The 22,179-nt window shown below is 38.1% G+C and overlaps 4 protein-coding genes across 24 annotated transcripts in view; 2 read left to right on the plus strand and 2 right to left on the minus strand.

The window, feature by feature from the left end:
* The window catches only part of LOC111872345 (gastrula zinc finger protein XlCGF57.1), a 151,316-nt gene extending 149,399 nt beyond the window's left edge, over positions 1-1,917 (minus strand). For 7 of the 17 annotated variants that reach the window (XM_023866123.2, XM_023866125.2, XM_023866127.2 and 4 more), the window contains exon 1: positions 1,453-1,915. The gene's annotated coding sequence lies outside the window, so the exon portion shown is untranslated. Of the gene's footprint in view, positions 1-1,452 lie in introns of all 17 variants that reach the window. The other 10 variants (XM_023866121.2, XM_023866122.2, XM_033754645.1 and 7 more) reach the window with 3 other exon arrangements.
* A 1,547-nt stretch (positions 1,918-3,464) lies between these two features.
* Positions 3,465-7,359, plus strand: LOC111872321 (39S ribosomal protein L54, mitochondrial). 2 transcript variants are annotated; one of them, XM_023866067.2, is made up of 5 exons: positions 3,465-3,663; positions 3,897-4,097; positions 6,271-6,326; positions 6,742-6,850; positions 7,065-7,193. In XM_023866067.2, the coding sequence occupies exons 1-5, from the start codon at positions 3,567-3,569 to the stop codon at positions 7,136-7,138; spliced, it is 537 nt and encodes a 178-aa protein (XP_023721835.1). In that variant the 5' UTR covers positions 3,465-3,566; the 3' UTR covers positions 7,139-7,193. The 2 variants fall into 2 exon arrangements, with proteins under 2 accessions (XP_023721835.1, XP_023721836.1); XM_023866068.2 differs by lacking the exon at positions 6,742-6,850 and having other exon boundaries at positions 7,065-7,359.
* Positions 7,360-9,420: 2,061 nt separating this feature from the next.
* On the minus strand, positions 9,421-16,166 carry LOC111872323 (probable 28S ribosomal protein S16, mitochondrial). The gene is made up of 4 exons (XM_023866069.2): positions 15,973-16,166; positions 13,111-13,270; positions 10,777-10,910; positions 9,421-9,744 (listed from the first exon to the last, which is right to left on the minus strand). The coding sequence occupies exons 1-3, from the start codon at positions 16,084-16,086 to the stop codon at positions 10,804-10,806; spliced, it is 381 nt and encodes a 126-aa protein (XP_023721837.1). The 5' UTR covers positions 16,087-16,166; the 3' UTR covers positions 9,421-9,744; positions 10,777-10,803.
* Positions 16,167-17,842: 1,676 nt separating this feature from the next.
* LOC111872355 (baculoviral IAP repeat-containing protein 6) overlaps positions 17,843-22,179 on the plus strand; it is a 98,298-nt gene continuing 93,961 nt past the window's right edge. For 3 of the 4 annotated variants that reach the window (XM_033754640.1, XM_033754641.1, XM_023866144.2), the window contains exon 1: positions 17,844-18,097. In XM_033754640.1, coding sequence (XP_033610531.1) covers positions 17,893-18,097 — 205 coding nt within the window. In that variant the 5' untranslated portion in view covers positions 17,844-17,892. Of the gene's footprint in view, positions 18,098-22,179 lie in introns of all 4 variants that reach the window. The other variant, XM_023866145.2, reaches the window with a different exon arrangement.

Genomic DNA, 22,179 nt, shown 5'->3' on the forward strand with positions numbered 1-22,179 from the left:
TTTTTGAACACTGGTTTTACTATTGAAATTTTTAGACGGTCTGGGAAAATGCCTGTGTATAATGAGTGATTACAAATGTGAGTTAAAGGGCAACTAATTAAATCAGAGCAAGCTTTCAGAATTTTGCTTGTTACTTCATCAAATCCTGATGAGTTCTTTGTTTTCATGGTGTGTATAATATTCTTTATCTCAGCTTCACTGGTTGGAATGATTTTAATACTAGGAAAATTTATGGGAAATGCATCTTTTAAAAATGAGAAAGCATTTTCACTTCCCATCTGATGTAAATTTAAGGTCTCAGCAACTGTTAGAAAAAATTTATTGAAGTCGTTGGCAACTATTTCTAGATCCTTTGCTTTCTCAGATTTTGCCAGAAGAGATGGCATCTGATCAGTTAAATGCATTTTTCCTGTCTCCCTTTTAATTATGTTCCATGTCATTTTTATTTTATTATCTGACTTAGCTATAAGTCTTCTATAATGCTGCTTTTTAGCTTCTTTTATAACATTTCTAAGAATTTTACAATACTTAACATAAAATACTCTTATATTTGGATTATTATTGTTCCTACTGTTGACATATAAAGTCCTCTTATGTTTACATGATATTTTTATCCCCTGTGTAATCCAGTCATTCTTTAGTTTGCGCACACTTTTATATTTAATTGGGAAACTGGCTTCAAAAATATTTAGAAAAGTAGACAGAAAAGAGTTGTACTTATCATTGGTGTCATTTTCTTTATAAACACATTCCCATGTTTCACTTTTTAGAAGGTGCTGAAATTGCATTATTGTTTCACTGTTTATTTTTCTTATTTTCTGTTTCTGATATATAGAGTTGCCTGCACCAGTAATGATGCTTTGAAATCAGAAAATCCAGATTCGCATCATTACTGACCATCATTCCAGTTCTTTCAACCTTACACGATCATTATTGTCTTTCCCATCAGGTAATGACATTATTACAGAACGTGTAAGGTCCGCTCAACAGAAACGAATACCAAGAATATTCTTGGGGAGATGAGGGAAGGGCGGCCGGCGCGTAAGGCTGACAATCTTACCGCCACATATGAGCCGTTTGTCTAGAAAATGTGGGAACCTCATCTTACAACCCTACGGGCTTCCACGGCCTGTTACTGTGATACCTTTACTTTTTTACTTTTACTTTAATGGCTTATAAATTCACACAAAACAATTCAAGGCACTTAAAAATATGTTAAAATCTGTAAAATTTACGATTAATGTGGCCACTTCTATATCTTGAATCGCTTTTTGTTTACCACGCCGAGTACACTGTAACTACGGCGCAGCATTCTTTACCGCATATCAAATAATTACACAGCAATTAATTTTTTAATCACACAATATTCCACAGATTACATGTAACCAATGTGCATTACCCACAACTGGCTTCATATTACCTATGAAACAGAAAATTACGACAGCAACTTACGATTCTTAAATGCTCCAACGGCTCGGCTTCAGAAGGTTCGAACTTCATATTTCAGACGCAGCAAAACACACAGATATCATCCTTTCATATGCTGTATTTTCCTGGTATTTCGGCACTGAACAATCCTTCGGTCCCAGTAGAATAAATATGAATCAGAAGCATAAACGTTACAACAAAACGAGGTACAACCGACAAAGAGAAAATGGCGGTAGCGTTCCTTACAAAGACGCTCAAACAGTTTGCCACTATCTGACCTTCAGAATCATTTCACTTCCCACAAAGTACATGATATTCGGTAGAGGTAAAACAAGTTTTCATGCCTTTGCAAAACCATTATAAATGTGTAAAATTAAATCGTAGCTGCATATTCTCAAACATTCCACCACCAATTAAATTCCGACCCAACTACAACCAAACTACACAAACTACGTTGGTCGGAAAACTCGAATATTGAACGCACACACGCGATCACACGTCCAATATTGCCGCCCTAAAACATAGTTCCATAATTCTTGCTGTAAATTGTACACTGTGTGGTGTGACAGAAATTTCAATTGTAAAAAAAGTAAAGTAAAGTAAAGTAATTTCTGTGCATAACTAATCAAGCATTACGCCATGAAGACGTATGGGGGAGTGGGTGTATAGATCCACATTTTCTTGACCTCAGCACTATTTAGAGGCGAGCGGTGGGCTTCACGCCCCGGCGGCTTAACCCCAGGGGAAAGAACCTCCAGTACCCTTTGAATGAGACGGTGTGGACTTCAGAGCCGGTCTAGACCGTCTGGACGACGTGTGGAAGAAAAAGTTCTTGACCCTACGCGGACTCAAACTCCGACCCTTCTGTCGTCCAGCCCGTAGCTAGTCAACATACCGACGGTGCTATCCCGGCTTTAATTTTTTAACGTAATTGTGTAGACAGAATACAACACATTATTAACATGTAGTTACAGTGCCAATGTAAAATATACACAAATATTCCTCCGCCTACAATTATGAACTCGTATTTGTCCTGAACGTCCTGAAGGTCCTGAGCGGTTACTGTCGAAACTCAGCTCATACATCATTGTCACTAATTTTATGGATGATAATTACACGTGTACAAAAATTCCTCACAATATAGTACTGGAAGAAAGATGCTAGGTATAAATTAAACTACATATTACCAAAACATAATCAGGAAAATAGATAACAAAATAATATTTCTACCTTAGCTTCGAGAGCTAGTTCATAAATGTGTCATTTTTCTATATCATTAAAATCTTTCGTGTTTTTGAAAACTTTGCGGCCCTAAAATTGACCCCCCTCGACCCAACACTTGATGACTATTTTGGTGAGATTACGTCACTTGTGCTGTCACGCTGCTTAGTTGGAGGTTCACGGATCATAGAATACTGTCATGCAGATCCGTGGAGGAATTGCTGGCTCCTAGTTTCCTCCTAAGGGCGAAATTACACCGAGGAAACTGGCAACCGCAATTTCCGAGAATTGTTATTTGGCCGAGTTGAGTACATTATACTGAACGGGGCAGCGCAATTTGAGGAAACTGGAACCCCACGCGCGCAAAGACTGTGAAACTCAACTTCCAGGCATCGGAGCATGCCAGTCCTCTCACAGTTGCGTTACCGCGTAGTTTCCAAGTGTCAACGGGTCTATATCGCGCGTCTGTGATTCATAAGTTTCGCAGCGTGCACTTGCTAATCTGGAAAACAGTTGCCTGCATGAAAACGGCGACATTTATCGAAAATTATGGTTGCTTTGCGGTTGTACGTCTCCTTGGAGTGTCCTCGCTCTCCGTTAGTAGGAAGAGGAACAACCTCCAATCTCGCAACCATAAACATAAACTTTATATTTGGTGGATTGGATCGATGGTTCACATATTCTTCTTCTTATGATCCGCGCTTTCCCCTAATCTGTATCACGTATCTTACATGTTTTCCGCCGTTAACTTTCTTTTGGCAAAAGATGTGGATGCCAAGCATGACAATATTATAGCCCACAATTCCCTATATGTACGTGATCTAGGGCAATTTCAGTAGCTTAGTCTCAGATCTGCAAGACTAAGATTCACGATTAGAAGAAGTATTATATTTAACCAAGTGGCAGAGTTTTATAAAATGAGTTCATCATTAACATTGTATTTTCATACTCCAAAGATTCGTTTTCTTCCTTTATTACTGGCCAAGCGCAGTTATTCAAAGAAAATAGAAGCCGGTAATTTAATTTGAATTATATGTTATGTAAGCTTTGCGTTTTGTTAGGTTTAGGAGCCAACATTACAAGTCACGCATTTCACGGAGGGATGAATGTTACACGTTTCGCGTTAATTTTTTCAGTTTTTCCAGCTTATTGCAGAATTACTATTATTTATAACAGGTGAAGTGTAAATATGGCTTCAAGGGCTAGTTTACAGCATGGAAACTTATTTGAAATATATTCAATTTCAGCTGGTGGCATTGCCTCTCTTGGCAAGAAGAAGAAGCTGTCAAAATTGGGGCCAGTGATGGAAAAGAGAATTGTTCCTGTAGAAACAGATGCACACAAACTCGTTAATTATGTGTGTGGCAGTAATCCTTTAAAGGGAGGAGAAGATATGAAACTTAAGGCTGATGATGAATACCCTGATTGGCTGTGGACATTACGAACAGGTGAGAGGTATTGGCTGTGGACATTACAAAGAGGTGAGAAGTAATTGCCTGGTTACATGCTGCGCAGAAAAATTTTCACATTACTGCCACATCCAGACTTTTACAGTATTGTGCATAGGCACAGGGATGTTACTTTTATTCCAAAGCCATTAAATTCATGAAGTGCTATTTTTAGTTTGTTTAGAAAATCATTCTATTACAGTCCCCTTCTTCCAGATATGAACATATCCTCCACAATATATGAAACTCGTTAGGTTTATTTTTAGAAGCCCTATCTGCCTTTCATGATCTGATTGTGTTGTATACAGTACTAATACTGAATATTGTGTAGTACTCCCACTTCATATTCAGGAGGCCACATGTTAAAATTTTGGTCCAGAGGCCATCTGTTATTATGCTTTTCATGGTTTTCAGCAGTCTGTCCAGGCAAGTGCTGCAGTAGTACCTCAGTTAGACCATGACCGATTTCTTTGGAACCCTATTAATTCATCTATCCTTGTACCATTGAACACTATGTAGTCCAGTTCATAAAACAAGTCACTTAGAGGTAGAGCTGCATTTCCCTATACCATTCCAGGGCATGCCACGTAATTAACCCTTTTCGGTCATAGCCTTATTAGAGATTTCCACAGCCAGGATGTCAGAGATTTTGAAATGCCACTAAGTGAACTGTTTTGCCCCAAAAGTTGGTGCAACAAGGGCATAAAGTGAGAAAGCATAACTTGTACTTACATTTTAATTGTCAAATTCTTGGACTAACTCAACACTGCCATAATATGTAAGTGAAAAGGTGGTAGTCTTCAAAACCAGACACACTGAGTCCTAGTCTGTCCATCAAGGAAAGAAGTATTCTCGAAATGAATGGTTTTTCAGAGTATGGCAAGTTACACATGTTGCCAGTAAGTTTTATGTAATTTGTAATTATACTGTGAACATAACCAGTGTCACTTTCAACTAATACAACTCCAATGCCCCACTTTTTTTTGGATTATGAGCATTGAAAATTATTTTGTGCTTGAAACCAACTGTTGATTGAGCTACTACAATGTTATTACCTGGCACAGGATTTTTCCTAAACTGTTTCTCTGTATGTTCTATCACCACATATATTTTCTTTGTTCTTTTGATGGCCGATTGTTTTCTTTGGTGGTGTCATTTCTGCACATGCATCATCCAGAATATCTGTAAAAAGTGATCTCTGGACATTGTCACCAAAAATTTATATGTGTTTTCCTCTTGCTAGACCAGTAGTCTTATGTCAGGTAATGTGATTAGGACCATATTTGTAATAGACCTAAAATTGTCTTCACTTCAGGACAGGCACATCAGGCCACCCACTCCAGAAGGACCAGCGGCTTAGCTGAAGTTCAGCAATTTTGTGTCTCGCATACCTGTTTGACTCTGTAACACTGTTACTAAAAAGCTCATCATTGAAAAATGAAATAAAATAATCCATGGGCTCTGCATATGGCAGAAGGTTAAATTGTGGCCCTGAATTTTTAATAAATGTATATGCCTTGGGTTTCTTGTTGCCCATTGTCACGCCTTCCCACCCATCAGTGTGCAACAACACTTGTATCCCTCACTCTCACTTTCCAACAGTTTGTTGCTCGATTCTTCACTAGCAGGTTCTCCTTCATTTTTCAATTTCATCTCATCATCAGAATCAATTTCAGGTTCTTCATTTAACATATCACTAATAGATTCGTCGTCTGCACCACACAAGGGATTACATATCAGCTTTTGCAATCTAGAGGGTCGAGGTTCAGTCAGATGTAAAAGCATGCTGGTAATAGATGACACGCCATATTATATAAATGGCAATTGGTCCTCAAGAAATTCAAATTATGACTTCCAGGTGGCAGAAGAAGGCAGACAAAACACTCATGAATGCATTGGCACAGAATACAGTGGCCAGTAATGATATATGATTGACATAAGACCGGAGAAACACTAAAGAATCTTTGTTGATCAGATATCGAAGCACTCTCACCATGTTGATTATATATCGACATACAACCAGAAAGGGTTAATTAAGCACAGGGACAACTTTGTCTTCATGTGGTAATCCTTGAACATTTAAAAAGAGGCAAATTATTAACATACGAGTATTCTGTATACCAATATGTGCCATATGGGACTGCAATTGAAGGTTCTACTTTCTACTTTCCAGGAAAGGCACCTTCACTAGAAGAGCTTGATCCAGACACAAAAGAGTACTGGAGAAAGGTCAGAAAAATGGGTATCAGAAGAAACAACCAGTTGTCAAAACTGAAGAAGTTCTGAGATATGTCTGTGTGGCTGTGAACAAACTGTTGATACCCTGAACATCTGTATTAGTGTTATTGTCCATATCTTTAGACCTACAACAGACATAAGACTTCCAAATAAAGTATATTTAAGTGGCTTGATTTTAAGTTGTACTTATATACTGAACTGATGAGACAGTGGAATTATTGGTATCCTTGGAGTTGTATGTTATCCTTCGGTTGTCAGTTTGCAAGAAAATATCTAAAACTTTATAAAGAATCAAGAAATGCAATTAAGGCATGTGACATGAAATCTAAAATTCTGACAGCAGTAACATAAATTATCTACTAGGATGTGACATTATGTAGTTGGTAAATATGTATGTAAGTTTCAGATGGACGTGCTACTCCTAGATTCACTCTCCTATCCTGAAGATGGAGGCAGGATGTTTCTTAAAAATTCCGGTAGATACCATATTACATGGTGTCACATCATAGAAGAAGGTGCATATGTATTATTATTCTGTATTATGGCAAGGCAGCTGTTTTAATAATGTATGAATGAGTGTCAAATAGAATCTATATGTTAACTCTTTAAGGAACAGTGGTTACTATAGGTACCACTGGGATAGCTCAATTGATATAGTGACTAGGCTATGTGCTGGATGACAGGATTCAGTTCCCAGCATAGGTAACAGATTTTTTGTCTTCTCCATAGTGTCCGGACTGGCTGTGGGGACCAGTGGATACTCAAGGGCTGTATCCCTTGGTAGTAAAGTGGCAGGGGCATGAAGCTGACCATTCACCTACATCTAGTGCCAAGGTTGAGAATGGTGGAGCTATAACTCCACTCCCGTACATGGCTTCATGGCATAGTGCTTAATTACATAATTTAAGGATAAATTTACCTTTACTTCACCACCTGCTTTGTCATTTGTAACCTATGCAGTTTGCACATGCATTATGTTTCATACAGTTTTCTGAATAAACAGTGAATGTTTTCTTAAACAGCATTAACTGGTCGGTCTTTGTAACGAAGATGCAGGGTGTTTCCTGTGAAGTTGGAACGTCTTTATGAATATTTAAAGAAAATAATCTGTATTTCATAGGATCACAGGGGGTTCTAAACTACCAATGGGTGCCTATTTCAAAGTCTATACTTTGATCCAGCCAAGAACCCAGAATATTCCAAGTAAAGGGCCCCATAGACGGCCCGTTTTACCCACGCAGTTCTAAGACGTCAGGTAAAATGGAGTGCTGAAGAGGGCACAGACATTCTGTTTTGTTCTCAGTCTTGTGCTGTTTTGGTGGATCGTGCACGGAGCAACATGTTGGAGGAACTTTTAATTTACACTGCTGTAGCGTTAACTTTGGGATCAGAAACTAAAAAGAAAAGGACTAAGTCAAAATGGGCAAAGGCTTGGTTATGAAATAACCTCTCACATATAAATTTACTGAAAGATTTAACTCTAGCACTGGGTGATTGGTACAGTTATTTAAGGGTGGACAGTGAGATTTATTTACACCTTCATTTGGTAGCGCCACATATCAGAGAGAATGATAGTGCGATGCAATCCAAATTGCTGACACTGGGAAGTTCTTGAGCTGTTAAAAAGGAAGGACATCATAGTACCATAAACTTGGCGCATAATTACCACCTGTTCCATTGCCAGACTTCTGAGAATCCTTGACTTCCTTGAGTTCTTTCCAAAAATAACTTCATAGTGAATTCATTTTTTGCCACTGCTTCCTTTGTTGCTTCAGGATCAATTTCCAATAACTTAACTCGTAACTATTCATAAGCAAAATTTTTTCATCAGAGTACTCTTTACTTTGATCTTCCACAAACACGGATTACTACGATACAGCTGAATGAATTCGCTCAGAAATGCCTGGGGTATGATCCTCAAGTCTGACATATCGAAGTGCACAGTTGGAACAATTAGTTAAAACTGACGCTAAAACTGTAGGCCCCACACACGCTCCAACTTGCTCGCAAACATGCCTGTACATGCATAGAAAAATCTGTCACTGACAGATTTACTTAAAGCCAAGCCTAGGACAGTACAGGGACGAAAATTCTACCACAGACAGGCCGTCTTAGAACTGCGCAGGCAAAACGGACGCTAAGATAGACCATCTATGGGGCCCTTAAACCATATTTGATTGCTTGCATTGCTACAGCCAGCAACTTCTTTGTAAAGGAACTTGAATTTGAGTTATTACCTGAAGAATGCAGTGTCTTTGAAAACCTGATGGCTATCTATCTGGTCACAAAATTTTCTGATTTTTATGGAAGCAACTTTAATTGCCACATTCACAAGAGAGCTCGTGTCCCAAGTCAGATGAATCTGAGTCTACACCCTCACATCCTTTTCCTTTAAGATCCACTTTAATATCATCTTTCCATCTACACCTCAGCCTCCCAAGTGGTCTGTTCCCTTGCATGCATTTCTTATCCCATCTGTACCACATACACACTTCTTGATTTTATTACCCTAGTAATGTTTACTGAAATTCCTCATTATCCAGTTTTCTCCCACCTCTAATTGCTTCCTCCCGCTTAGGTCCAGATATTCCCCTCAGCACCCTATTCTCAGATATTTTGAATCTGTGTTGTTCTTTTCCTTGAACTTCTTGAAACAAACTACACGTTCATTTAACTTTTACCTTATTTCAGTGTAGGTCTTGTTTAATGTATTAACTTTAAGTGTTTCAGGTTATGTGATTGAAATAAGAAATCAGTTTACAGCATTTTGTATTTTCTTCATCTTGGTTAATTTAACAGCGGTTTCAGTAGCTCATACAATGTCAAAAGATGGAATGATTAGTAAACAGTCAATTAGAAGGGATATGGAAGATATTGGTCATGGTCTGATTTGTAGTACTATCCTGGCATTTGCCTGGAAGGACTAAGCAGTCATAATATCCAGTTTTCTTCAGATTCCAAAGCATGATTACTATCTTGACAGTGATATCTCATTAGCATTCCATAAACTCAAAAGAACAGTTCCATCCATAACACAGGGAACGCTTATCCATGCGGGTAAAAGGTTTCACATATAACAAAGAAATTAACTGCAGAGAAAATGAGATTTTATGTAATGTAAACATAGGTCACATAATGTACATTCACTCTATACATTGGCACTGAATACTCTGTTCACTGCTTGCTTGGATTGTTCTTTGACCCTTAATATGGAGGCCATATGTTTCTGTGAAACATCAGTTAACTCCTACTGGACTGCATGGCAGCATATCTCAGAAAATATTACAATTCCAGGAGGAGTCCCTTTTGTTTGTGATGGCACAACAACCCAGCTTGCCTTCATCCCCACATAACATAAGCAGCCATGTGCCATTCAATTTCATGTCTGGTACACTATAGAGGTTTTCACCTGGAAGTAAAGAGGGAAGAAAAATAGCTCAGCTGATATTGAAAGCCAAGTCCTTTTCAATACCATATTTATCCAAATGGAAGATAATTCCCTTACTCAAGATAAAGGGGTTAAATTTATCTATGTGCCTAATTAAGCATCATACGATGAAGGCATACAGGGGAATGGAGGTATAGCTCCTTCATTCTTGACCTTGGCACTAGATGGAGGTGAGTTGTGAGCTTCATGTCCCACTTCATTTATCACTGGGGAAAGTGCTCCCCCATATCCACTGGCTAGGAGGCTGGGTGGACCTCAGAGCTGGTATGGACATGTGGAGTAGAGAAAAATTTCTCACACCTTTCAACTGAAGATGAAACAATTCCGTTTTTTTTTTTATGAATTTTCACATCTCTGCATAGAGTCAAATAAAACTGCCATCCATCCATATGCATGAAACCACTTCAGAACAGTGTCTTTTTTACAGTTTAGTGACTATGCTGCAGGCTGGATAACTAAGAAATTAAGGTTCATTTCACAGGGGGGGAAACAAGGTTTTTCTTGAAGAAAGCAGTCTTCTGGGATTTGGCACTGTGTATATGTGGTGTTAACCGACGTTTCGGAGGAACGTATCGCCTCCATCTTCAGGGTAGAAGAAAAAATATAAGAAATCTGCAGGCGAAGAGACCGTGAGGACCAGTAAAAGCAGACTGGTGTTGGAAATATACACAGCTATGTGAGAGCAGAGAAGGAAGGGGGGAAGGGCAAGTATACAAGTGAAAACNAAGGTTTTTCTTCTTCATTGTATCTAGACCAGCTCTGGGCCCCACCCAGCCTCTGTATAGTGGGTGAAGTGGACAGCGAATGAAGTTAACCATCTATATCCACCTAGACTCAAAGATTAAGAATGCATGGAGCTAAACTTCCACTCCTGGTGCTTAATTCAGCACAGCAAAAACTTTATTGTTAACTCATTAACACAGGATCTTCAGTAAAAAAGAATGCAACAGTTCTTTAAATACATATATTTTTTCATAATCCTACAACGTTTACCTGATGTTAACAAAGTGTTCTGTATGACTATTCCTTTTTCTGTTCCTCAGATTTAGCTGCTTCCATTGCAGCCCTGCGACTCCTCCACCCATACATGTAGGATCTTGGGTGAATAGGAAAGAAACCACAAAGGCCTGCATCAAAGCAGAATAAAAATATGTTAGATCTGAGGCTCCCAAAATGAACTTAGTATTATCTTCTGGATGTAACACAGTATAGTCTGGTAGACGTTCACCAGCACTGTGGGGGAATGTACTGTATCTCTGAAGAGTAAGCCAATCAGGAAACAAGAAGTGTCACTTCCCAGAAAAACTTTTCATCTATCATGGTGGTTCTAAAAATTTCTTCTGCAGTCACATTGAGGTTAAATTACTGGAAAACTTATAATGGAATTTAAATAGAACTTGACCTTTATCATTCAGGAAAAGGGATTTTAAATAAAAAATTTCAAGTGGCTAATCACATTATGTATAAATATGAGACACTAAATTTACTGGTGAAGCAGCCTACTTGATTCCATTTTATGCAGAGGCAAATGGAAGGTACAAAAAATTTTTACTCATGTGCTGCATATAATATTAGCTACAGGTTGTTTAAAAGTATGTTCACAAACATTTCTGCTTCTAAACTGCAAGCTGGTGAGAGAATACCTAATGTCTTCATCCCACTTTACCATATAAAATGTGCAATGTTTTGAACAAAAGAGAAAAATACTGCTACATTGATGTCACCTATATTTCCCCTTGATTTTCAATGTCACTTTTATAATAACTGAAATTTTTAAGAAACTATGGGCTATATACTGATGTGATATTTCCATTTCCAACGACACGTCCTTGTTTAGAACCCACACATGCAAAATAAAACATCCATATTGTGATAGGTGTGTACCAACATTATCGAGAAACCCATCTACCAGACAACACAGTGTCAAAAGCCAGAAGACAAAAATATGAACCTTCGCCATCGTTAAACCTCAGTTATTGTACAGAAAAGAAACCAGCTCATCCTTACACAGTGAGAAGTCTGACAGACATAAAAATGGAATGTAATGAGTTGTTACATATGTATTAGAGCTGAATGTGCAACAGAACAGTTTTACATATGAGAAGGGCATAACGTCTTCAGACTTCATGGTTTGTATTTCTTTTCATTTCTAAATCAGGTGGTAAACTGGTTTGCTGACTTCTCAAACAAAATGAGCCATCTGTTCATAATCACAAAAGAGATCTAAGCTTCAAGCTGCTTCCCTGTTGGCCACACATACACCAATCAAGAAAGGGACTTAAGTTCACTTGCGTTCCCTACTTGTCACATATCTACTAATCACAGTAAACACTAATCGCATGAATAAATACTGGCACCATGCCATCCTCAAGTATTATGTCCTGAAGATGGAGACAGACAAGTTGTCCAACATATAGGGAAAAACATTCCTTCACAATACAGTCAGCATCCAGAAGCAGAAGCAATATTTCTTATTCATTCATTTTATTTATTTTCCATAGATCCATACAGTATATAGCCAGGATGTGGAAATGGTCCTTAAAATACATATTAAAATAATCTTCAAAATATATTTACAAAATTGTATGAGTCCATTATTTGCAACAATAGGTTAACATCAATTTTGCAGGTTGCAGACAGGCAAGCTTATTACATCATAAAATCACATATAATAATAATAACAAATAAAATTCAATTAAAATAACAGTTAAATTACTTAACTATAAAAACATAGTCACAATTTCATATAATCACTTAAATTACCAATTAGGTGTCTTCCGGCATCACACATTTATAACCAGTTCTATGTTAAATGTTCATACAAGTCAGAGAGGTGTAACAGCCTCTTCAATACATGTTTAAAGTTGTACCATCAGCAGCCATCTTTGTTATGATTATCAATTAATAACAAATCTGGGTTATTAAAATTTGTAGATCACATTAGTAAGATTAAATAAAATATGAGCCATAATAATTTTAGACAGGACAGCTGCATATATAAATTGAAAATATATTACAAATAATTACTGAGCTAGCTCTGTTATAATTTACATATTATGACCAATTGTGCTGATAATATTCCTTAAACTCTATTACATGACTTCAGAGGTTCTCACAGCAGTGAATATGAATATTGCTGTCTTCTGGGATGTAATGCTATGTAGTCCTGCAGTTATTTTCTGAAGTTTCAAATGAACCTGCTGCCTTTGTCACCAAAAAGAAGGTTCCTCCAAAATAGCATCATCCCACAAGACAATAATTGTCAAAATTTATCTTGTTTGGAAATAACACTCAGGGCACCAAACAATAACATTTCAAGGGCCTTACCTAAGAGTTCTGCGACAGGATCTGATGTAAGAGCTCCCCTACCAAGCCAATACCTTATTCTCTCAAAATTCAAAGCGACCAGTCTTTCATTATGCTGGTTAGTAAGATGATCATATGTTCCAAGTTGTTCTATAACTTGACTGTGCTGTTCAAACCTTTTCTGTAAAGGAACAAGATGAAAATTATGTGACATCTGAGGTTCTCACAGCAGTGACTATCAAGATTAGAGTCTTTGTGATGTGATGCTATGTAGTTTGATAGACAGATACCAACATTCCAGAGGAACTTCTGCCTCTTCTCTTCTACTCTGAAGATGGAGGTAACAGGTTGTTCCAAAACAGTGGCACCCACTGACTACAGTGCAGTGTCACGTACTAGAAGACCATGATCTTTGAGATGAAAATTAAACTGCCAGTGTGTGAGATTAGAGCCTCTCAGTGATAAGTATGAAGACTGCTACTATGCAGTTCGGTGAATATGTGCCATTTTGTAAGATGTGTTATGTCTGTCTTCCAAGTAGAAGAGTAAATTGCCACTACATACTGCAGGAATGTATTTGAGCCACTTCACATGCTTATTTCATACATCTCAACACAAGCATAATGTAACATGAACCAAGTTATTTAACCAGTCAAGTGTTTTTTTCTGTGTTCTTATCTCTTCCACAGTGCCACATTTAATTCCCCCAGACATTTAAATTTGTCATTGCTGTGTTTGATTTTATAATTTTTGTTCCCTTTCTTAAATACAATATCTCAATTATGTGTTATAAAATTATGGAACAAAAAGCTTCTGAAAGACCAATTACCAGACTTCATTCACCGGTATTTTCATTTCTATAGCCATTATATTAAAGTTTATATTCTTTTTTGTAAAATTCTGCACTTTTGGCTTTATTCTCAAAAAATCTGCCACTATCGCCACTGTCTTTCATTTCTGTTCAGACTATGTGATCTCACACATGTCTCAGTCATGCACATTCAATATATGTTCTTGATCAACACCTGTTGTTTAGAAATGAAACATGATCATAATAGTCAACTGACAAATCTGTCTGACACTGTGTATGCCTCACTGATAAACAGAGTTTCTTATTGCCACATGGGCTTAAAAATTGTACTTCCTTTGCAAGCTCAAGGCTAGTATGGAAGAATGAACTGTTCTTCCAAACATCACTCAAAATCCTTACCTTTAACAGACTATGAAATTATCACTAAAACGTTTATATCACAGGAAACACTACTGCAGCTAAAGTGGCATATATTGAGAATACTTTACAATTATGTAGTTTTCTATACCAGCCCAGCGATGGGTCTTAGATTTTAGATTAGGCATGGCTTCTAAAAATTTTTGGGCATACCAATTTGTTTCTCTGGCTATTACTTCCACAATATCTGGTGCACAAGAGAACTCAAAATATTCCAGGGGGTTACTGGGGTGTTCTAAATCAACAATTACAACAGGCTTGCCAGTAAATGGAAAAAATGATCAGTGAGCACCTGAATTTTCCCATACATCAGGTTGCATGGTAGTGCTGTTGCTCACATTTTCTGTGTCATGAGAGCTGACACTTTGTTCACCACCTAACAAAATTTTCACATTTATTTCACTATCACTACTATATTCACTCTCGGAAGTACCACTGTATTGTCTTGTAACGGTTCAGAAAACAACTCATCACCCACACACATCTTCTTGCTAGGACCTGCCATAATGTTTATTCAAAAGAATTCAAACCCAGGACAGCTATCAAGCAATCAACAATTTTCTGTCATACTCTGAGTAATCAGAACATCCTGCAAGCACAACATACAGTTTCTACTGCTGACTGGTGTTATATCTACAGTGAAGTAGTTGGAAACGTGTGTGATGTCTATAGACATCATGGCCACTGCTGTACACAGTACCATATGATGTCTGTGTACATCATAATCATTTGACTGGTAACCCAAAATTAACAAGTGTTAATTTTACAAACCCCAGTGGAAGCACAACATAAGACAAACTAATGCAACTACTATTCAAAACAGACAAATATAAAAGTATATCTATATACAACCATCTTCACTCATAAAATTATGGACGTCTGTAAACATTGCAACCACAAACAGGAGACATCACACAAACGAATTGGACACGTGTAATTATCATATTGAAAACTATAATGAAGCAGAGATCCCACTCTACTTGTGCATTTTACCACAATCCCATCTGCCTGATCAGAATGTACTCATACTATTTGCAGCCAAGGGCCTTTTATAAGAGACAGGGTTGCCTCCTGTCTGGTTTTTGAGACACAGTCTCTGAGACCTGTTTTTTATCTCCAGACTTTGGGTCAAGTTCCAAAGAATGCTCTAAACTATCAAAAGTTTTCAATGGCTCAACACTTACTACGGAGTCACATGTTACGCATGTTATAGTTAAGCACTGAAAGTAGTTAAAAATAGAAGATAACAGCAGAAAATGGACGCGCACACACAATTAGGTATCAGCCCCACATATAACTGCGATGCAGTTTCCTCAATTTGCGCTGCTCCATTCATTAACGTGTTCAACTCAGGCTGATAACAATTCTCAGAAATTGCGGTTATCAGTTTCCTTGGTGTGCCCTTACCCATACAGCTGTATGATTCTACTAACCGTAAACGTCCTACATAAAAAATAAATTGTATTAAAAAAAATTCGATATACCAAATCCTCACAATGTATGTTCCACGCACCAGCAACTTGAAAGACTATTTCCTAGGACCGTCACTTTATTTACACAACTTCCTAAACTTCAAATATGTTATTCATTTCGGTATTAGTATACACTGTACAGTCATTACAATTTCCGTCGCCCAAAAGCATGATCTTACTTACTTCCATTACAACTATATGAAAGAACGGTCTATTTGTGCATCCATGCCGTTGAAACCTTATAATTTTGGGGGTAAAACGCATGTAAGCACCGCCACCACTTGCCGGAAAAGGCATTTCGATTAAATGACAGATATTAAGTACACTATTCTAAACCCTCCTTCCTCCCAAAAACATTTGTAACGCAACAGGCCGCTACACACCATCACGGAAAATTCGTTGGCGTTTGTTCGGATTCAAACTTTGGCAAGGAGAAACTTTCTTCCGATGACATTGGCAACAGTGGCGATACCATGATTAGTGTATGGCCTGCAGATTAAAAATGGATAGAATTGCGCACAACTTGCGTTAGTGCTCTGCAGCATGAAATGGCCAAAGATACTATACAGAGCGTACAGATTACGTTCACAGAAGCCACAAAGCCGCTAGACTACTTCCTGCCATCTGTCGGCATCAGTTGCGGAGCGAGTACAAATTGTGTCACAACCAAAAGTTCAATCGGCAATACTAAATATACTGCCCTGACATCGCTCTCAAAACGCGGCAATTTAAAAAAATTATACCTCCCAGTCTCTTGTGTTGCAGGGGTACTTGGTGTCATAGCTCTTAGGCAACAATGTGAATACATCTTAAAATTGATTTTGTATTATGAATACAATACGTGCGATGGAACCGTGTCCAAGGCTACACCTGCAAACCATAGATCAACTTGAAATGTCATTGTTTGTGATTCTTACAAATAATGATGGCTCTGGTACCCATCTTACTTACTTATTCATGGAGCTGAGCCCGTTTGGAGGAGCCGCAAATTCAGCAGCTACTCCAGAATTTCCCAGCATTTTATGGAACCCGAACTAAGAACTCATAATCCACTACTGTAAGATAAAGTATTTCCTGTGCTTAACTAATTAGACACTATTCCATGAAGCGGTATGGGGGACTAGATGTATAGACCCACATTTTCTGACCTCAGCACCAGAGGTGAGTGGCCAGCTTCACGCCCCAGCCGCTGTAACCCCGGGAAATAGCCCCCGGTACCCACATTGAATAGGAGGCTGGGTGGGCCATCGGGCTGGTCTGGACGACACGGAGAAATGAAAATTCTTGCCCCTACCGGGACTTGAACTCCAACTCCTTCGTCGTTCAGCTCGTAGCCAGTGGCCATACCGACTTAGCTATCCAGGCTCTTAATACACTACTATACATAAGCAAAAAGGCTAATACAAACTTATGTGAATATGAATAATATACAACAGACGTTCCTAAAATGAAATAACATTAAGAACAGAATAACGGAACAATACAAAAGGTTAACCCAATTAAAAGTACCACTTCCAGTCTCACATCATTACTAGTTCAAAAACAACAGGCAATATTAATAACCTTGTGCAAACATTACAATTGACGCACGACAGAACCATACCTACACAAAACACAAAAAAGAACATACGAATTATATATCACAGAAGCAGGACGAGCAGGACCGGGCACGGCGGTTGGTCAAAGATCATCAGTATGATCAGTGTGGTCATAGCCGGTCATAGCCATGAACACGAGGCGAGAAGCTGTGCTGTCACGACCGGAGACAACCGTAAGGACCGATACCAACGGTGCCAGCATTGTGTGCATTAGTATTTTAGCATTTAGGAAGGTTAATTTGAGACTGAATACAGGAAGACTGAACTCATCTCAACTATTATTGCGTATGTAAAGCGAATTGATTCCAACCACAGCACACACTTTGCGCTTTTCTTTTACTGTTATCATGATCTGTGCATTCCAGTGATATTTTTGATCATTGCTTAAAAAAACTGTTTACTTCGCAACTTTGTGTCACGTTCTGAATTGCATCACTTAGTGAGGAACCGTAAAAGAAATCAGAAGAAGAACATATTGACGTAATGGTCACATGACTACAGAAGTATGGGGGGCGAGAACCGAAGGAGCAAAATGGCTGATGACGATCCGTGGAAATTATGTGAAGACGGTTATTTAAACATAGATACTGATTCTGAAACTATTATTTATCACCCTAATTTAAATATTATACTGGTCTCAACAAAATCGTCAGAAGTTCATGTAGTCGACGTGAATTCAGGTGTGATTTTACAGAAGAGTTCCTTATCAGGTATGTCACACGTTGACCGTAAAAGCAATCTTGCAGGTAATAGACTTTTGAGGCAATAATTTTATGTAAAGTGACAGTGTTGATGTTACATAAAAGTATTTTAGGGGTTTGTGGAAGTAATGAATATTATACTTTTAATGATAAATTTCACGCTTGCTTTATAGGAAGGTACAAACTTGTTCAGTCGTTATTTTTGTATCAAGGTGAATTGATTTTTGTTTTTAAAATGTTCAGTACTTTTACATTCAACCGTTTTATTTTGTTGTCACCAGAAATCTACAGAATATTCGAGTTCCTCTGTATAACTATGAACGAAGTTTTCGAAGTTTGCGGATGAAATAAGTTTGTGTCATAATACTCGGTACTCCTTTAATTGTGGCTTTTTTTAAAAAAAAAAGGTGGTTTTTAGTATAGAAGATGGTATGAATTCACACTTGTAGGAAATGCAACATACGTCAGTGGTTTTGAAATGATCTTGTGTCTTTCCATATTTTTCAGAAAAGTTTGTAAAAGCCTAAAGTTATTTTGTTGTATGGTAGGTTAAGAAACTTTTAAGTGTTTAAGTATTCCATTCAGAATTATGGGCTCACATATATTGATATTAGTGGACAGAATTGTTCAGTACTTTGTTCAGACTTCTAAAGCTCTCTCCTTGCCTTACATAATGACTGGTCAGTATGTTTTTAGGTAGAATGAAAAATTCTTTCTAAACATCAGAGTAGACACTTCGTTTGCTTGTATAAGATTTATGCCAATTTGCTAAGGTGTACAAAGATGTTTTGCATCATATGTATATTGGTCATTTTTAGTGGTGTAAAATATGTTATATACAATAGCAGCAGTATTTCTTAAGTACGCTGAAAGATTTTAGACTGAAGATAAATTTGTTTGGACTGCCAATAGTATAAAACAGTTTATTTTCAGTTCCATAGAATATTAATATTAGTTCTAGAGATCATAAAAGGTGCTTAATGAATTAAGTGCTAGACCATGAAGACATATGGGGGAATGGATGTATAGCTCCACCATTCTTGACTTTGGCACTAGAGATTGTACACCATTAAAAATACATCTAGTGAGCAGCACAATGTATTTCTGTATATTTCTGCATGGCTAGATGAGGCAGGGCAGGTAGTGTGGGTAAAATAAAGAAAGGTAAATCTATCCCTGTAACAGGCCATGAAGGCCCAAAGGGTTGTGAGACATTGAGGCTCCCACATCTTCTAGAAAATTGGCTCACAGTTGTCAATAAGGTTGTCAGCCTTGTGCACTGGCCGCCCTTAACCCCCAGGAAGATTCCTGGTACTCAGTTCTATTAGAGACTGAGTCGACCCTAGGGCCATAGTGCGGCTTGAAGGATTAGGTAAATTGGAAAAAAAAATCCAGTGACTTCATCACGAATTGAACCTCAACCTTCTGGCTTGTAGCATAGTGCCTCAACCAACTGTGCAACTGCGTACCCCCTAGGTAGTGTTGGCTGTGTTCAGAAATAACCACACCTCAGAGAGTAGTGTCCCTACATAGGCAAGCTGTATGGCCTTCTGTCTGGGTGGTAGTACCTAGTTAGGACCCTGACCAAGGTTGCAGGGAAGAGCATCAGTACTCCATGTTAGTAATGGCTGCAACCCATTTGGGATAAGTGCTCAGTGGTCATGAAGGCTGAAACTTATGTGGCAGAGTGAGTGGATGAGGCAGCCCTCTCAGTGCGATAGAATAGTTTGATGATATAACTTGATGTTAGCAGCCTTATCAGTTACCTTAACATGTAGGATGCTGATAATGTGTTCAGGGGAAATTATAGTACTCAAAAGACTAAAGATATTTATATTGCCTTCTGAAAGACTGGACATTGGATGTCCAAGAAAAAGATGTTTGTAACAGTTCTTTCAGTCTCTGACAGGTTATGACTCAGTCGATGAATCAGCAGAAGCAGAAGAAGGATAACAAAGGCTGATTTAAATTTATGTTGGTAAATAAAATAATGTGATCTCAGCTGTGAGACCATTGCTCGCATCACATTTCAGAGGACTGTATGGCCTCAGTTGTCACAGTTGAAAAGTAAGCAAAACAAGCAGGAAGCAACACTGTGTAGTCCTAAGATAAATTAATCCAGTCTCTATCTACACACACAATTAAACATGTGTGACATTTTTATGTTTTCGTGGTGAGGTTTCATTGTCCCCCCCCCAAATCCTAAGCTTAGAGGCTCACTCTGTTGGCTGTGTATGGCTGCTTCTTCAATATATTCCTGCGGCCGTATCCTTCGAGAGCTATCTCCTCCATCCACATCCTAAGGAAGTATCTTACCATGGAAGGCCGCGCCATAGCTCAAGTGGTTAGTTGCTGGCTTCCTACCGCAGCGGCTCCGGTTCGATCCTGGGTCTTTGTCAAGTGGGATTTGTGGTGGACAAAGTGGTGCTGGGGCGGGTTTTCTCTGAGTACTTCGGTTTCTACTTCCAATCTTCATTCCACCAAATTTGTCATCATCATAATCACCCAGGGCAGGCTACAATAGGCCATTCAGTGGCCACCCTGCCGAGTGAACCCAGTTGGACTCCACCCCCCACTAAGCAAATCTCACCATGGAGACATAAGAATAATTAGTGAGCCATATACTTTCTTACCACAGTCCTATCTGACCTGTTAGATACATTTTATCTGTCTCTGAACTAGGCTGTAAGGGTAAACTTTCCAAAGATACTTTTAGTCTTTCAAAGTCCATTGTTAAGTATTACCAGGCTCTATGAGGAATGGTGGACTGGTAAAAATTTATTTATAATTTTAATTCACAGAGATTGAGGTTAGGAATAAAAAAAGGTAGGGAGTTGTTGGAAAACTGGAAAGGAAAAGAACTTTTGGAAAACAATTCATAAATGGGAAGGTAAAATTAAAATTGAAAGAAATATGTTCAGTGGGTATGGACTGGAATATGTGGTTTAGGATTAGGGACCTCCCAGTTCCATAAAAATTGTATTTTTCATATTTGAGGGACTTGGCATATTGACGATTCTGTTACTTGGAGGTAGTTCAGTTTGTTAATAGAAAACAAAGGAATTTGTGCTGTGTTCTAGGTGTTATATTTTGATGTTAACTGAGAAATGTCTCTTTATGAATGAGGTATAGTGTTGCCAGATTTCTGATTTCAAAATATGTTGGCCACACATATGCAAGACATATGCAAGAAAGAAGGAAGAAAGATAAAAACAATTTACTTTGATTTGGAGAACTGAGGGTAAACTGTAACATATGAACCAGAGGAGAAAAAGACTACTAATATTAATTTTTAAAGTTTGCGTTTGTATGAGGCAACCAGAGCATGTGACATCTATTGATAAGCATATGAGAGGATTTGCAAATTTTTAAAATAGTTGCCTGTGTATGGGTGAAGTATATGGTGCTGCATACTTCTGTCATGAATGCATTCAGCCCTTAATGTTTCATNTACCAGAGCATGTGACATCTATTGATAAGCATATGAGAGGATTGCAAATTTTTAAAATAGTTGCCTGTGTATGGGTGAAGTATATGATGCTGCATACTTCTGTCATGAATGCATTCAGCCCTTAATGTTTCATTTTTTCGTATTTTAATGTACATGGTTTGTTAAGTTAACTGATAGATTTGGGAAATTTCTAGTGTTTCTCAGCAACAGAACTCAAAGAAACCCATGTTTATATAACAGAGCTAAGAATACAATCTCTTCTTCACCTGGAGTGAAGTACAGTGATATTCCCCACAGAACAAGGTGGCTAAAGCAGTGACAACTCTGGCTTGTATGTGGGAGGTGCCAGGTTCAAATATCTGGGGTACCAATTATCCTGAATGAATTGTTGCACCTCCCCCACCCTGGTTTTCCTAAATTCTTTCAAAGCAAATGCTGGGGTAATACCTACAGTTATACCATGGCCACTTCTTATGTCTTCTTTACAATTTAGTATCATTAGTCATTTGACCATGTATGAGGTTGTATCAAAAGTTTCTGGACTGTTATTGTTGTAAATGCCTCAGTGAAAGAAGATGAGAAGGGAGGTCAAGGTCACACTTCCACAAGCATCAGTCTGCCATATAACAATGTGCTGTGA

This window comes from Cryptotermes secundus, unplaced genomic scaffold (assembly GCF_002891405.2).
Source record: "Cryptotermes secundus unplaced genomic scaffold, Csec_1.0 scaffold55, whole genome shotgun sequence".
Classification (NCBI taxonomy): domain Eukaryota; kingdom Metazoa; phylum Arthropoda; class Insecta; order Blattodea; family Kalotermitidae; genus Cryptotermes; species Cryptotermes secundus.